General features: G+C 43.6%; 1 protein-coding gene across 1 annotated transcript; it reads right to left on the reverse strand.

Moving 5' to 3' along the window:
- Positions 1-264: 264 nt before the first annotated feature.
- Positions 265-2,795, reverse strand: LOC108704585 (interleukin-17 receptor A-like). Its single transcript, XM_041585921.1, has 3 exons — positions 2,511-2,795; positions 1,835-1,955; positions 265-1,556 (listed from the first exon to the last, which is right to left on the reverse strand). The coding sequence occupies exons 1-3, from the start codon at positions 2,565-2,567 to the stop codon at positions 1,447-1,449; spliced, it is 288 nt and encodes a 95-aa protein (XP_041441855.1). The 5' UTR covers positions 2,568-2,795; the 3' UTR covers positions 265-1,446.
- Positions 2,796-18,539: the final 15,744 nt, after the last annotated feature.

Below are 18,539 nucleotides of genomic sequence, written 5' to 3' on the forward strand. Positions count from 1 at the left end.
AGGTCAGATTCAAAAGCAGTTATGTCCCATGTGGCCCCCCTCAAGTTACTGATTGGTTACTGCCCGGTAACCAATCAGTGGAAACCAAGAGAGCTGCAAAGCAGGAAATAGTGTTAGACATCCAGTCACTACAGCCTTTATACATTCAATTTTAAACTATATTGGAAACATTTTTTATTTTGCACACCCAGTATTTTTATACTGAACAATTCCTTTAAGAAAGTAACATTCCCATTTACCCAATGTATATCAGGATTACTTTTACTTAACCAAGGGAACCGTAAGATAAAATCAGGGGAAAGAGTTGGGAGGACATCAAAGCTTACTTTTTCTGAATGTTCTTTATTTAAAACATAAATAACATCCCTGGCTTCAGAGAAAACAGGACCAGAATGCAACGGGGTGCTATCCACCCCTTCTATAAAAATAGGATAGGGTTTGGTGGTTAGAGACAGTCCTGCTTGAGATGGAGTGTATTAATGCTTGACACTAAATCTTGCGTGCCTTAGTCTGCAAGAAAATAGTGAGGCTTAAGTGTTTAGATTTCAGAGCCAAAGATTTACTCCTCTTCTTTTCTTGTTGCCTTTCTGAAAGACGTAGATCAGTCAGACATAACTTGATGAATTCAGCATGGTCTTCTGGAGTTACTACCCCTGCTAAAATGAAACCTTTGTGCAGCAGGAATCCATTTAATATCTGCTACCCATTTCCTAAATTTTGCGGCATATTCAATGACAGAAAGGCGGCCTTGGGAAAGATTCAGGAGAATGAGCTCCGCTGTGGCAATGCTGTCGGGATCATCAAAAATAATTGCTATAGCGGCTAAAAGCCCTCATAATCAGTAAGCAAGGGGCTATTATGCTCAATAATTGGGGAGGCTCAAGCTTTAGCTTCCCTTTGCAGAAGAGTTAACATAAAACACCACTTTGAGGGAGTCATTAGGAAATTATGAGAGGCTGCAAATAAAAAAAGATTTGCATTGGTTTCTAAAATTCCTAAAACACTTTCTGTCTCCTGTAAATTTCTCAGGTAAGGGCATCTTAGGAACAGGGGCTTCGGCAATAAATGAAGCAGGTGTCCATTGGGCTATTTGTCCTTGTAAATGCTGAACTTGGGTGTGTAAATCCAACATCACTTGAGCCATAACATTAATCCGCTGACTTTAAAATGTCTTGCTCTGCCCCAGCAGAATCCATAGAGGCCTGAGCAATGCTAAGGCTCAGACCAAATCCATTAATCACCTTCCTATCTCCACATACAGATGGAGTGATACAGATGGATCATCCAGCCAAATAATAATGTAAAGTACCAGAAAGGGCTGACAGTGCTCTTAAGCTGTGATCTACTTACCAGCTTGCAGTCTACTGGTAGATCAAAATCTACATAGACACGCACACATCTTCTTTACTACTAACAGGCTTGACCCCCCCACCACTGAGCTAATGGTTAAGTAACTGGCCCCACTGGATTTCTCACTTTCAAGGTAGACAGAGAACTGAAGAACATACCATGCTGGCAACAAGTCTTCATTTTACTCATCCTTTTGTCTCTGCACCCTGCAAAACACAAGACATTAGATCAAAATAAGGCAGATCTTAATTAACTTCAGGTCCATGCAGTCTATTCTCAGTGGGTGCTGGTATCTGAATTTATTTTCTAGGGTTGCCTAGCGAACATCTCCAAAAGACTATGGGAAAGGAGGTTTTACGATAAGCAACGGCAGGGGCTTGTCACTATAAGAACCTATAAAATAAGTCCAAGGCTTTTTTTAGTAAGGAAACAGGTAGTAATGAGAACTAACCAGTGTGGCCAGGGAGACTGAAACACGACTTACCTTGTACAATGATAGACATCTCTTTACTGTTAATAAGATTAACCAGCCTGGGCAGGTGCTGGACAGTCACATCATACATTTGCTCAGGATCAACCTTAAAGTTGCTGCAGACAAACTGCCACTGAAATATGAGAGAAGAGAGGTCCCTGTGACTGGTACAGACATTTAATGAACCTGATCCAGACTTTCTAACCCTTATTGTCAGACATCAGCTGCTGAGAGAACTGGTTTTTGAACTGAAGTTGGACACACAGATGCAACAGAACCAGTCAGCACTCACCCCAAATCTCCCCCTAACTGGCCTTCAGTCTGGACCCCCTTAGCTCATAACAAGGTTACGGATATATAGAAACATTGGGGTAACAGTCACCCTGCTATAGTCCCAGGGTTACCCAGGGTACAAATAAGCACTCACCCCAAATCTCCCCCCTAACTGACCTTCAGACTGAGCCCCCTTAGCTCATAACAAGGTTACAGATATATAGAAACATTGGGGTAACAGTCACCCTGCTATAGTTCCAGCGGGTACCCAGGGTACAAATAAGCACTATGATCCCCTCGACCCCATCCAGTTTAAGCTCAACACCCATGGAGAGCAGTTTGTTGGTGGTTGCACAGGTTGGATATTACATTGAAGCAACTTATTTCTAATATTTCCCCTTTATGTGACACTCACCATAAGGGGCCACTGTCCAGCTGATTCTGAACACTGGCACGGGGTCCCCCGACTCATTCGCTTCTACCACAAGAACAACTTCTAAGTTGGAGGGAGCAGATGGAGTCCATTGACTGGGGTGGATCCAACTACTGTCAATGCAATTGCCTGGCAAAGAAGAGGTTAATCAGTACAGATCCCAGTCACAGAGCGAGTTGCTCACAGCAAGTGCTGTCATGTTAGTAGAATATTAAAGGGACACGATCAGCTGATTTAAAAACACCAAAAGCTAAAAAAAGAAAAAGTTAAATCACTTACTGTTCAGAACCGAGCATGTGACCTCCTGAAAAATAGAGATGAAATAGTATAGAGCTGTAGTTCCCCTTTATTTCCTGCAAACCAAACAGGGATCATTGTGCACGGTCCATTCGGATTGTCAGATTCCCATCAGATCAGAAATGGAAGGAATAGTCTCACTATGCTCTGGCTACTGGAAACTGTACCATAATAGTAGCCAGACAGCCTTTTTAAAGGGGAAGTTCACATTTAAATAAACTTTAATAGATCGTGGATGCACCTGTTCTAAGCACTTTGTCAACTGGTCTATACTTTTTGATTTTGCATGATTTATCTGGAATTGTTAATCTTATAATGATCAGCCTCTAACTGAATATTTCTCCTGGTTGTCAGGGTCACTGACCCCAGGAACATCAACTCCCCTGCTAACTTCCAAACGGCTACATGAATGTTAGGATTAGTAGTAAATTTGCCATTTCTCTGGTCAGTTCTAAGTAGAGCGACGTCACATGACTTTCCATTATACCGAGACCCCAGCCGGAGTTGCCCTGGGGTGCAGTCTCACGGAACATTCACTCAAGGAAGATTCCGTATTCAGTTGTTTATATTCTTTGCACTGCTGGCACTGACTCTTGAAACAACATAGCAGACGCCATAGATACTGCGTTTGTGAGTCTTGGTCACTTCATGTTGTGTGGCACATTTTTTCAATGTCTTGGTGCTGAGTTATAAAAAAACAAAAAAATTCAGATGTAGTTCATTCCAGTAATCATTACTCGAGGATAAAAAGTATGTTTATTAAAGTTTAACTCAAAATAAAAGAGCAGCAGTGATCTTCAGCCTAACTGGCGCCCACTGTATGTCCAAATTTGTCCTTGGCATTACCCGCTCCTGTGTTCCTGTAATCACCATCCCCTGAGTTCCCTCCATCACTTGCCCCTGTCCCTCCATCACTTGCCCCTGTTCCTCCATCACTTGCCCCTGTCCCTCCATCACTTGCCCCTGAGTTCCCTCCATCACTTGCCCCTGAGTTCCCTCCATCACTTGCCCCTGTCCCTCCATCACTTGCCCCTGTCCCTCCATCACTTGCCCCTCTTGGCTGGTTTTGGGCTGGTTTTAGATCTGGCTGCGGGTTATACTCGGCTCTGGGTCACAGAACAGACATTTGTGCCCCATTCCTTCCCTTCTTTGTGGTACTTACCGGCAGGGAGCAGTTGTAGTCCTAAGTGACAATCCGAAATCCCTGGGCGGGACAGGTAAGAAGCCCCAGCCAAAGAGTGAGCGCCAGTAGCTGCCCAGCAGTACCCCCCGGTGCCATGATGGAAGCTGGCAAGAGCCAGTACAACAGAACAACACTCAGCCCCGCCCCCTCAGCGCAGCAATTTCACCTCAGCACCTCCTCATTCTCAGGTTGGGCACGGGACACGCACGCCCATACACACCTGCCGGCCAATCACGCGTCGCTAATTGAAGCTGAAAGTAGGCGGGCATGGGCGGGGCGACGTATGCAAACAGGAAGTTCTGGGAAGCAGCGGCCGGGCTGGAAAGTCACCTGAGAAGAATATGCAAATGAGGGGAGCAATGATTGGCCAGGACTTCCTGGCTGGGAGGGAAAGCTGAGCGGAACCACAACATACTTCAGCGGAACCACAACACAAGCTGGGGATTTAGCGTCTAAATACAGTTCTACAAAGCGTTTCAAATAAAGGATGAAATTTAGGAGTTACTTTAGAGGCGTTACTAAGGGGAGTGGCCCTAGCAACAGAAAGCAGATTGATTGTAAGCTGAATTCCCTACTGCCAAATGCATCACTATAGGTTACTGGGGCCCATTTTAGGTATTTTAACAGACCCAGCAACTGCCTAGGCTGCCCCCAATCTTTGGCAATAATGTATTTTTTATACTACATAAATATACTATATTTTAGAAATATGCATTGCAATGAGTTAGTCAGTAATCCTCCTGTCCCTTATGTCTCCTGTGCCTACACTATCTCAGTCTGTACAGAGAGATCCCATAAAACTATGGCAGCATAGGTATTCCCTGTACTAAGCACAATTCAACAGGAACAGTCCCTAATTTTGCTCATAGTCTGTACAGAGAGATCCCATAAAACTATGGCAGCATAGGTATTCCCTGTACTAAGCACAATTCAGCAGGAACAGTCCCTAATTTTGCTCATAGTCTGCTCTTCATCCATCTATGGGGCAAATCAGGGCCGGACTGGGGGTTAAAAGCAGCCCAGGCAAAAAAAATCAAAGCAGCCCACATGTAAACCACTCAGTGACTTCTAATATCCTTATCATTTACAGTAGGGGGTACATTATCCCTTATAATACATGAGGGATACTCAGAGTTCCCTGTATAACTCAGCCTGCAGCCTTGTGCCTTTATATGGTCACAGAACAACCCCTCAGTGACTTCTAATATCCTTATCATTTACAGTAGGGGGTACATTATCCCTTATAATACATGAGTGATACTCAGAGTTCCCTGTATAACTCAGCCTGCAGCCTTGTGTCTTTATATGGTCACAGAACAACCCCTCAGTGATTTCTAATATCCTTATCATTTACAGTAGGGGGTACATTATCCCTTATAATACATGAGTGATACTCAGAGTTCCCTGTATAACTCAGCCTGCAGCCTTGTGCCTTAATATGGTCACAGAACAACCCCTCAGTGACTTCTAATATCCTTATCATTTACAGTAGGGGGTACATTATCCTTATAATACATGAGTGATACTCAGAGTTCCCTGTATAACTCAGCCTGCAGCCTTGTGCCTTTATATGGTCACAGAACAACCCCTCAGTGACTTCTTATATCCTTATCATTTACAGAAGGGGGTACCCTAAATCAATATGGTTAATATGGAAAAGGCTCACATTACTGGATTCTTTCTGAAATAAAGATCAAGGAATTAAATCTTATGTTTTTACACTGGTTCCTGTGGTTCTTGCCTGATTGCACTGATCGCTGACCTGTATATGAAACTTGGCATTTACCCCCCCCACACACACACACACACACCTGACCTTTATATTGGACTATGGCTTCTGTCTGGCACCCTGACCTCTAATTTGTGCTCTGGACTCATTTAATCTACTCACCATAAGCAGGTTCTACTCTCTGTAGACTGCAGACTGTTCCATTACCCGCCTTACCCAGTCTGTGGGCTCTGTGCCAGCTATACCCAACCACTTCATTGTCAGGGCCAGTCTTACCAACTGCAGGGCCCAATTAGGGCAACTTTGGCAGGGCCCCCAGATTTAAAGATGACAGACTATTTCTTAACGATTTTTATAGAATGTTTATTCTGTAGAAGAAAATAATGGGGCTTTGCCTCAGGCAATCACCAATGTTTGGGGACCTCTTTTATTATCTCAAGTCATATTTAGTTTGCAAATAAGAAGTTACACTACTGGGATAAAAAGATGGATCTACAATGAGCACTGAGAAAAGCGATTACACAACTTCATCTTGCTAAACCACTGCAAAACTAAACAGAGAATACCTTCTTAACAAGATGAATTTAAAAATAAAATATTTTATGCCAAATTATCTAGAATAAAGGTCACAGTGCAGTTGCAGAGTTTCTTTTTGTTTTACATTTGCAGATATAACAATATTCTTCTGGCTGCTCGCTTTGCACTAATAAAAGATGATGCAAGTACATATTATATGCAGCCTGACTTACTTTCTCAGTCATGTCATGACTGTGGGGCGCATGGCAGGAAGGATAGTTCAGCAGGTAACAGGCGCGGGACCCAATTGCGCCCAATCGGCCTAAGGCCGGCCCTGGACATGGGCATGTCCATCTCCTGGATTTTGTTGAATATTAGTGATTATCTATCAACATTCTTGTGCCAGCAGGATTTAGTGGAGAAATGTACCAGTGTAGAGCTACAACAGGTAGTGTAATGCTGAACATTAAATGCCAATGTACAAGTAGAAATACTACCCATTATGTGCCAACAAGATCTCAGCTTTACAAGCCACAGTGCCACCAGGAACACTGTATAGCTATGGAGTTGAGGCAGTGGACAGTCACAATGCTCTCAGCCCTTAAACACAGTATAAAAACACAAGATACTGAACTATTGGCACTAGTTAAGTAATTTATTAGCTGCTCACTTGCTTTAGGTTGAGAGGGGACTGAGACCGTTTAAGCTGCTGCAGTATCTGCTGGAGGCCCTGCTCATCCGACTTCCACACACACAGCACGGCAGCAGCAGCAGCTTGAGAACAGCGACGAGTGGGAGGGGCGGAGCTACAGTGGGAGTTGAAGGAGCGGTCCTAGAGACTGCCAGATGCATTAAAAGGCAGTTTCTTATTAGGAGTAAAGATAGATCACGAGCGGCCCCTTTAAAGGAAAAATAGAGCGGCCTTTCGGGCAATTGCCCGAAGAAACAGATTACCAGTCCGGGCCTGGGGCAAGTGTATTAAAGGGCGAAGCGGCTAACGCTAGCGCAAATTCGCCAGCGTTACGTCATTTTGTTACTTCGCTGATTTCTTAACTGGTGGTGGCGTACATTTGCTAACGAAGTGGACCTACTCTAGCGCTACTTCGCACCCTTACGCCAGGCAAAGTTGCGCTATGGCGAAGGGACGTAACTACGCTAATTCACTAACTTGCGGTTTTTACTGAACGTTACCTCTTGCGCCAGACTTGCCTTCAGCACCTCAGACCAGGCGAAGTGCAATAGAGCAGATAGGGCTTGCTTCAAAAAAAGTTGAAAAAGTTGAAAAAAGTCCCAAAAAACACTGGCGTCTTTTACTTTTTTAAGGGTGATAGGCTGAAAAAGATCATAAATTTTTTTGGGGGTACCCTCCTTTCCCCCTACATTTCCTTACATATGGCACCTAAACTATACAGTGGGCACATGTATAGGGCAAAATGACCCTATACATATGACTCAATAACTCAATAGGCCACACATACAAAGCAATGCTCTATGTACATGGTAAGTTATGTATGTACTGTACATCTCAGGCAAAATAACTGTCACTCATCAATAGGGGACACTGCCCCTTTAAGAGCAGGGAACAGAGCTGACTTCTCACCATGGGGACAGTAGGGGGGTGATAGTAAATGATTGGGGGGGACATACGACAGGTCCCATAGAAGAGAGGTGACTTTACCCCTAGGGATTTGACAGTTGGTTTTGTCCGTTGGTTGGCTCAGTGTTAAGCGTATATTCCCTCTGAGAGATTTCTTTGCCAACAAAAAACCCTTCTTTTAGTAAAAAAACAAAAAAACAAAAGAGGGGAAAACATTGGGTGACACCCCCCAGACTAGAAGATGTTGCTCCTCTCCCTGATTTTAGTGAATTTGGGAACATTTGGGGACCCCTGTACCTCACCATAAGCTGCTTAATTTGTGTTCCCAGTACTGACAGGCTCCTTAGAGATTTGCCCCTCTGCCCCCTGGTATCTGCCCCCAGCCCTGCTCTTATGTACCAACATTGTAGCTAAATACATGTTCCCTTTATCCAAGTCTGGAACTAGGGGTGGGAAGCAGAGGCACATGTCACTGGGACAGTAGGGGGGTGAAAGGAAATAAGGGGGGGACATACAGCAGGGTCCCATATAAGAGAGCTGATTTCAGACCTAGGGATTTGACACTTGGTTTAGTCCATTGGTTGGCACAGTGGTGAGTGTACTTTCATTCTGGAGTTATTTTTTGCCAAATATCCCTTATATTAGTGAAAAAAAGAATAGTTGGGTGCCCTTTCCCTCTAAACACTTACTGCTCCCATGTCACATTCATTTTACTGTCAGTTGTCTATTTCATTTATTTTGGGTTTGGGCTGTTTATTCTCTCCCTTACTCTGTATTTTATGGGAAAAATGAAGTGCTAAATGCAATATCCCTAAAGCTGACTTGTTTCTCTCTCTCTCTTTCTATACAGACATCGGACTACTGCGCATTACCTGCGTTTTTTCCCCGTGTTTTTTTGCGAGTTTGTCGATTGACATCAGGGCATTTTTTTCTTGCTTCCCCATATTTCCAGTATTTTCCATTCTTATCGGAACTCATTTTGGGATAGCCAGCGTCTCCTCAGGGAGACCCCTAGGGGTACCCGGCCTCGTGCCGGTCCCTTTTTTTTTTTTTTACACGAAGTGAATTCCATCTACGGCTTTGTGAGAGGTAATTAGGAAATTTTTGTCTCTTTATCTGGTACTTTATTTTACCTGATGATATTTAAACTGCACAATAAAGCAGGTCACATTTATATTAAGGTCTTTGAAGCGTGAAACTATTGCTGTGCTTATATATTGCTGATTTGTATCACTTGTCTGTCTTTAGGCTGCTGGAACACCATGGATAGCACCTCAGAGTTGCGGTAATATCTCTGTTCCTTTTGTAAAAAACACCCTCATTTACACTGGGGCTTCCGGCTGGAGCTGCCATACCATACAACTGGGAGCATCTCCACCCATTCAAAATTGTATCTCTCTTTCTTTTCTTACAGACGATGCTGTATTCCATGGATGAGTACTGGGAGGAGAAGACCAACATCGAGCGTCTCCTCCACTATTATGGTAAATATGATCGTTCTCATCTGTTCCTTAATTCAATGTGCTTCTCAGCAGGCCGCTAGGTTCACTGGAAATAGAAAGTGAAACAGGCAAAGGCTGGAGCACAATTTTTTTTGTATATGAATGCCCTTCCCTCCTTTAGCTCAGTGTTTCATTGAAATGTTTTTTTTTCTCTGCAGAACATCAATACAGACCAATATATGGGAAGGTGGACAACTTGTAAGTAGAACAAAAATGGCTTTTGATCATTTTTGGGAATCATTTTCCATGCAGCCCTGGTGCGCCATGTTTTGGGGGGGTCTGAATAAAGGACAAGCCGGGGATGCCACGGGCCAGCCACATGCACCCAATCCCCATTCTCTAAATGCAGTATCACATAGTACATGAACCCCCCTGCATCTAGATTGTAGGCACTTTGGCCAATGGCTCCATACCAGGGCCCCCATTGCTTTTCCCTTGTTCATCTATCTCCTTCTTCAACTATCTCTAAAAAATAGACAATTTGTCCAGAAACTGTTCATTTATTAGTAACTTTCAATTTTTACTATTTTGGATGATTTGGGCTCTATAAAGATTAAGCAGGGCCCAGACATATTAGAAATGCAATGCAGTAGTAGCCAGAACCTTGTTTTAACGCTCCATGGTAATTTTTTTTCAGACACTTCTTCCTGGTCTGTTATGGAGTCGCCCACGACTGCCTGAGTGGGGAGAACCTTTCCCGCTTAATGTACCTAGGCACAAATCTGGTAAGGAATGCACAATAGGGAATAAATGATATTAAATTGTAATTATCATTATTATATGGCCTATGGTTTCTCATGGGCTTTTGTATTTGGGGTCTATTTTGGTATTAGATTGCCAGCTCTTGGCTTATACAATGTTTAATTCCCGTTGTTGCACATTGATTGCATTTTCAGGGGTGCTTGAGAGTATTTGGATCTAGTGCCCTTTAAACCAGGAACAAACAGTGAAGTTGAGGAGGCCACTGACAAACAACCCATATAATGATACATCTATTTATTATTATTATAATTATATACATATCACTGATGTGTGGCCTATAGTGTGACCTATAGTGACACTGCAGGTGAACTGCACAGCGGCGCTGCTCCATATTTCTGTTTCCCATTTACCATATAACATTACTTAATCCATTTCTCCCTCACTCTGACACTTTCTTTATTTTACAAGAACAACTGGACAAGATGATGGCCGATCTCCAGCTTCCTGGATCTCCTGTATGTGGTGTTATTAGTATTATTATTATAATTGATTGTTTGCAAGGCCCCACATAGGAACCCTAATAATAGGGTACAATGCAGTGCTTGTATAATGTTGAGTCTCTTCTCCCACAGTTCAGGGAACTCATCGAGAGCGACCACATCACAGAGGAACCTGAGGAGGTTGCTGAGGCCCTTCAAGTAAGTCTCCAGATCCCTGTCTCTGCCCCCCATGCTTCCTTCTATACAGAGTATAAATGTCTTATTTACCCTTTACCCCTCTCCTTGTGTCTCCCTCGACAGACTACAAAATCGATATTGGAGGGCTTGGAAAGAAAAATCATCCAGAAGGAAAGGGAGCTGGAAGAAGCTGCTGCTCGGTATGTATTTTGCAATTAACACTTACTAGCAAATAACATATTAAAAAAATATATATTTTCTTGTACCTTGTATAAACTATGGGTGCTTTTGCCATACTAATAGTACAGAAAAAGCACAGAAACTTGTTTTTAGGTCCCTACAACCATAGCATGTATCTCAGCATGTATCACTGGGTGAATAATAGCATGGAACTTACTCAGCTCAGTAACTGCCCAATGTGTTACAGTAGGGACAGGTGTGTAGAAGGCATAATGTTATTTCTTAGGTACAAGGCTATCTGGGTATTTTAATCTTCCAGTGATCAGAATTGGGAAACAACTTTGGAAACAAATTACAATAATAACTAATTCTTTTACATGTTTTCCCCTTCAAACCTAGTGAAGAACAAAAGCCCACTCCTGCAGCTGAGCAACAGGAAGAAGTCTGTCCAGCAGCAGCAGAAGAGCAGAAGGAGAAAGAAGAGGAAGGAGCTCCCTCTGAGGAAGACCCTGCTCCGGCGGAAGAGGAAGAACCCGCTCCAGCAGCAGGAGAAGGCCCTGCTCCAAAAGTGGAGGAAGACACTGCTCTTGCGGAAGAAGAAGACCCTGCTCTGGCAGCAGAGGAAGTCCCCACTCTAAAAGTGGAGGAAGACCCCGTTCGAGCGGAAGAGGAACACCTTGCTCCGGCAGTGGAGGAAGACCCTGCTCCGGTAGCCAAAGACACCCTCCGGAAAAGAGTCAGGAAGGCCATTGTGAAGAGGCTACAGAAGATTTGGGTGATTTATCTATTTACTGACAATTATACCTCGAATAGAGATGCCTCATGCTGTCCAATGCAGCTCCACTTTACTTACAGCCTTTCTGATCATTTTCAATCAGAACAATAGAAAGGAAGTCAAACACCCTGTCTGTTGAGCCCGCAGGCTGATCACTTTGAGGGCGCACCCCATAGACCAATGTATGGCTGCCTTTAGGGTGTAAGAGATTGCTGACAGCGATTGAGATCTAAGTCTGCAGATAAAGTGTTGATTGTATAGTAGGCCAATAACAGGGGAGGCAGGTAACTCTTACAGGGCTGCTGGACATCTGGCTTAGATATCCACCTTTGGAAATGGGTTGCCACTGGGTAATGGACTGGCACCAGCTGATCAAAGAGTATAAAAGAATAAATGGCACGTGCTCAGACTGAGATTCATAAGAGGCCCTGGCATTTCATGTGTAGAGAGACCCAAACAGTCCCCACAGGCCCAACAAATAGTGCATTCTTAAAGCCAGACTGATCCTTTTATATCATAAAGAAACAAGTATTTCTCTGTAATTTATTCTTATTTCAAAACATTCTGAACTTTTCCTTTTCAGCGTTCTACCCGGCGACTCACTTGCTGCTGCCGTCGACCAACCACCGCCGCCTGAATTGTGTTTCTGTCTGTGTGAAGGAGGCGGGGGGTACGTGTATATAGTAGGGAGGATGGTGGGTGTGTATAGGAGGTTGGAGGGATAAGTGTATATAGGAGGGATGGTGGTGACAACATGGGTCTGTATAGGAGGGAGGGTGGGGGTGGATGTGTGTAGGTGGGAGTGTGGATGTGTGTAGGTGGGAGTGTGGATGTGTATAGAGGGGGGTGCCTGGGTGTAGAGGGGGTGCACGTGTTTAGGTGTAGTAGGGTGGGTCTAGTCAGGGATCCCCAACCTTTTGAACCCGTGAGCAACATTCAGAAGTAAAAGGAGTTGGGGAGCAACACTAGCATGTAAAATGTTCTTGGGGTGCCAAATAAGTGCTATGATTGGACATTTGGTAGCCCCTATGTGGATTGTCAACCTAGATTGAGACTCTGTTAGACAGTACAACTGTTTTTATGCAATTAAAACTTGCCTCCAAGTCAGGAATTCAAAAATAAGCATCTGCTTTGAGGTCATTGGGAGCAACATCCAAGGGGTTGAAGAGCAAGATGTTGCTCACGAGCTACTGGTTGGGGATCTGTATGTGTCTAGCCATGATCCAGGGTGTAGAACCATTTCTAGGAGTCAGGAAGGAATTTTTGCCTTCGGTGCAAATTGGCGCAAGCACTCAAGGACTTTTTGCCTTCCTTTGGATCATCAGCTTCTTCAGTGTATGTTAGGGTGTGTATAGGAGTGAGGGAGGTTGTATGTGTGTGTAGGAGGGAACGTGAGTGTGCGTAGGAGACGGGGTGAGGGTGTATGTGTGAAGGGGAGAGGATGGGGGTGTGTGTAAGGGTAGGAGGGTGGGTGGATGTATGTGCCATGATTCAGGGTGTAGAATAATTTTAATAAATCCTGTGCTCACTGCCAAGTTTCCCCATAAATATGTCTCTGTGTTTTTCTTTAATCCCTATGGTGAATATTGAGGAAATGGGCTCCTGTGCCTTATTCTACTAAAGACGACTGACCAGTTGTGTGACGGGGCAATTAAAACCACTTGGACCTACTCAAAATGGACAAGGGCAGCGTGGGGTAAAACTGGGCGGTGGTGCTGATAGAGGGGTTAGTTGAAGACAGAATGGGTTAATATCTCTGCAGGGTTAATTGATTAATATGTACATGATGGGGCATGAAATACATAGGGACACATACTGATCTCTAAAGATTGGAAGAAACTATATTGCTTTACTCCATAGGCCACAATGCAACAGCAACGTCCCCTTCCTTAACACTGGAATTACATCCACTTCCCACCAGCCTACTGATACAATGCAAGACATTTAGTATATGAAGGTGCTTGATATTGGGGAATGCCTATGCTGGATTCGTTTTTGGCTACCTTTCTCTCCAGGTTATAAGACAACCTTTTGAGGTGGGGTTTCCTGCTAAAGCGATGGAGGAGTATTACATTTCTTCTTGCCCCCACAATGACACACTCCATGGTCTGCAAGCCCAGCTAGCAATGTGAGGGGTAATAAGGAAGGTAGGAGCAAGTTTTGCCTAAGGTACCATAATACCATTGGGCCGGCCCTGTAAGAGGCGTTCTTTATATGGAGGTGTCTTCATCTTTAACCACCATTGTGTTTGCCACAAAATCAGAAACCAAGTAAATAACAATCCCAAACCAAATGTGTCTAAGTAATAACTCATAGGGGGTAACTCGCCTTGACTATATCTATTCCAGCCTTCTAGCGATCTGTATAACAGAGCAGTGTCATACCTCCCAACTGTCCCTTTTTCAGAGGGACAGTCCCTCTTTTGACAGCTCAACCTGCAGTCCCTCATTTTTGCTGGAAAGTCCTTATTTTCTCTGCACTGAACAGCCAGAAAATTGGCTTTTAGCAGAGAGCACAGAACAGCTAAAAGGTGCAAATAAGATACTTTGTAACAATTTTGAGACACAAAAAATAGTTTAGATAAGGAGAATTATTTTCAAACTTTCATAACAAATTTTGTAAAATGAACATGGTAATTAGGGGCTGTGGCCACAGAAAGGGCATGGTCTAAAAAAAATCACTGCGCTATGTGCGAAAAAAAATGTTGTCCCTCTTTTTACTTCCAAAATGTTGGTAGGTATGCATTCTTCCCTGTGGCTGTACAGATCCTATCTGATCCCCATTGTAACAGTGGCGTAACTACCAGGGGAGCAGGGGGGTGCGATTGGGCCAGTTCTTTACTAATTGCGACTATACGGAGGGGGGCGGGGGCCCAGCTGCACATCCCCCGCCAGGGCCCGCCCCCCTCTAGTTGCGCTACTGCATTGTAAGCAACAGTCCTGCCCTGCTTTATGGCAGCTGAGATTCTAGCTATCTGTATAACAGAACATTCTGTCCCAGTCACTGCACAGATCCTGTCTGATCCTCATTGGAAGCAAGAGTCCTGCCCTGCTTCATGGCTGAGATTCCTGCATTCTGTTACTCTTGGCCCGTATTAAACATGGCATAATAAAGAGAAAAATAAACCAAACAAGTTTAGCAATATATTATTTTATATCCACAGGATAGAAAGCAGTAATTAAGTGTGCACAGTAAAGTGAATTAACGAAGTATTGTTAATTATTACTCACTTTTACAGCCACAGGAATAAGTTGTTATGTGTCTGACCTAGCATAGCATATTTAGTCTTTGACTGCAGGCATAGTTCAGCAGGAGCAGTCTGTACAGAAAGGGGACCCCTTTTTTAACTGGAACCCTGTTTAATCTGCAACCATTCAGTGAGTTGTCATTCATTTGAGCCCAGAGGCCTCTAGAAATTAAATATTAGTGCATTGATTTAGCAAAAATTGTCATTACGAGACCTGGAAGAAACTATAGGAAACAGTTTTAGACTTATTTTGGGGGGATTAATTATTGGACATATACCATGTTTGGTATGACATAACAGGAACACGGATCAATTAAGTATATCATACTAAAAGTTAATAATAAGTTAAGACCCCTTTAGTGTCATTTTTGAATTTGAGCTCTGTCTTGGTCTTGACTGCTTATTCCTTGTGCTTGACTCCTCCTTCAGCCCTGGTCCCTCCTGACACCTTGTTCATTCTTGATCTTAATTCTGTCTTGACTGATTACGAGAGAGGAAGGCGGCCTAGGAAATGCAGGAATGAATCGTGTAACTATAGTTTCCTTTAAACACAGGGCTGTGGTAGTTTCTGTTATTAAATTGCTTCCTTTTGGGTTGCTCTGGGACTTCCGTGGTGCACAATAATGAATGTGTCTCCCATCTGGTGAATTTCCTCTGAGACTAATTATCCTTAGTACGTTCTGTTGTCATGTAGTCACCTTGCCTCTCTGCATCTCAGCTCAAACGCACTCGATCTTTGTATTGGGTTCTTGGATTTCTTGGGTTCTTGTTCTCTCAATAAGCACTTGTCCAGGCTGAAGTTATTCCAAGCTGTTTCTGCACTTAACACACTCAGTCATTTCAAGAGCTCAAGTGGATGTTGATTATGAGAGTCTTTTGCAACATTGTTATAAAAGCGTGAATGCCTTCAGAGAATTTAAAGGACAACAGAACCTAAAATCACGGAAGATGTCCATATGTTAGATATCCCTTAGTGATCAAAAGCACTACGTTTTTTTCCCTGGTCTGGTGTGTCTCTTGTATAAGAAATGAATTGGTCTTGTTCTAACTGAATTTACAGTTGGTCTTCCTTTTAATGGTTATTGAGTTATTTGGCTTTATTTTTAGGAGAGGGTTATTCTTCCACTGTATAGAGCACTGGTAAGGCCCCATCTAGAATATGCTGTATAGTTTTGGTCTCCATCACTCAAACAGGATATTATTGTGTTAGAGAGGGTACAAAGAAGGGCAATTAAGCCGGTAAAGGGAAAATCTTAGCTATGAGGAAAGGGAAGGGAGGTAATTAATAGACTTAAAAAGTTGAACTTGATGGGCATGTGTCTTTTTTCAACCTAACATACTATGTTACTACATCTAGTTGTTGGCAACCAAAACTATTGTTATTATAACTTTTTTTGTTGTTGCTCATGTTTTCATATGCGCTTAGGGTTGCCACCTTTTCTGGAAAAAAATACCGGCCTTCCTATATATTTATCTTTTTTCCCTATTAATAACATTAGGATCAACCATCATTTTTACCGGCCAGGCTGGCAACCCTATATGCGCTTATGGTTGCCACCTTTCCAACTGGTGGAGAACGAGCAGGGGGGTGGGGGCCGTGCCGTGGAGGGGCGGGCCATGCTGTGGAGGGACCGGACTGTAACATCAGGGGGCAGGGCTATGACACGGCCATGTCAATCATGGGGAATCCTTTCCGGTTTTCCTTATCTGGTAAAATACCGGCCATATGGCAACCCTAAATGCATTCAGGGTTGCCACCTTTCCAACCGGTGGAGACCGGGCAGGGGGGCGGGGGCTGTGCCAGGGCTGTGACATCTGGGGGCAGGGTTGCCACCTGGCCGGCGGGGGCAACCCTATATGTGCTCTCTGTTCATTTCTAATGTTCATTTTTCTAATGTTTCTAATGTTCAAGCTGCTACCAGGTTGCTAGATCAATTAATCCTTAGCAACCAGATAGCAGTCTAAATTCCAGTACCAGTTTCCATGACCCTTTAGTAAAGTGGGAAGGCAGAACACAAAACAAGGTGATTGGAATCAGTTTTGGAACTTTGCACTTTATCCCACACACCACCTGAATGAGGCCTAGTGTTTAGCAACCCCAAGGCCTGTAAAGCTCAATATATGTATCGTTCACATATACACGCAACTATTATAAAGCGCTAAATAAATAGTAAATAACTCTGCACATCCAAACACCCCTGGAAAACCACTAGAGGGAGCAATAGCACAGCTAGACACCCCCACTCCATGACCTACATCTTTGTGTTTACATTGCAAAATGGGGAACCAAATCTGGTTATGGTGAGAAGGGCTGAAAGGAGCCAAAAAGCCCTTAGCTAGCAATTATATGCAAAGTGATGCCTTCTGGAATCTCAGAAGCCATGTTCCAATATTTTGCACTGATGAGATCTAAACATACCTCCCAACATTTTGGAAGTAAAAAGAGGGATAAAAAAAATTTTCCCGCACGTAGCGCAGCAATTTTTTGACCACACCCCTTTCTGTGCCACACCCCCTAATTACCATGTTTGTTTTACAAAATTTGGCAGGTTATGAAAGTTTGAAAATATTTCTCCTTATCTAAACTGTGTTTTTGTGTCTTAAAATTGTTACAAAGTACCTTATTTGCACCTGTTAGCTGTTCTGGGCTCTCTGCTAAAAGCCAATTAAGTGAGAAACTTTGTTTCTTTTTCTGGCTGTTCAGTGCATAGAAAAGAGGGACTTTTCAGTACAAATGAGGGACTGCGGGTTGAGCTGTCAAAAGAGGGACTGTCCCACCCAAAGAGGGACTGTCCCTCCGAAAAAGGGACAGTTGGGAGGTATGAGGATTGAAACATGCTGCAAGTTTGAATATATGGTTCTGAACCATTAGGCTGTATCTGTGCTATAATACACAAAAGCCATGAATATCTTGTAAATTATATCCTTATAAACGGTGAGTTCTGATGTCATCAGTTATAAACGGTGAGTTCTGATGTCATTTCTGTCACGACTCACTGAAACTTGTGTATTATAATAAAGTACCCCCAGTGTACTCGTGTTTTTATATGGTCATGAAACTCCTCGGTAACTTATAATATCCTTATAATTTACAAGAGGGGGTACTTTATTCACTATATAAACCAGTGGTTCTGGGTGCATAGCTGGCCAAAGGGACACAAAGGAGTGATTTGCACGTCTCTGCCTTTTGGGAGAATCAAAACTCTCATTTTTGGTATCTAGGCAGTGCTGTGTGTATGGCATGAGACAAGTAAATACTTTCTGATTCCAGAAGGCATCACTTTGCATGTTTACATTGCCTCACACCAGCCCTGTTCCAAACACTTCCTGTTTCTGTGAGTCTGGGGGGGCTCTATGGCAACCAGAGACGCTTCAGCGGAAGAGGAGAATCTGATAGCCTATTGGCCGCTGAGAAAACATGTGATGCACTTTGACCTTGGCCTCGCAAACCAAACCGACAGGAGAGTCTTCGCGGAACTACTCCTCCCAGAATGCACCGCGGCGGGGAGGAGCGTAGCGGTTCACTGACGCATCCATAGGCTGCAGGTTCCTCGTGTGATAGGCGTCATGGTGACGATTCCAGGCAACCCGGGGAGACGAGAATAA

This window comes from Xenopus laevis, chromosome 3L, assembly GCF_017654675.1.
Source record: "Xenopus laevis strain J_2021 chromosome 3L, Xenopus_laevis_v10.1, whole genome shotgun sequence".
NCBI classification, from domain to species: domain Eukaryota; kingdom Metazoa; phylum Chordata; class Amphibia; order Anura; family Pipidae; genus Xenopus; species Xenopus laevis.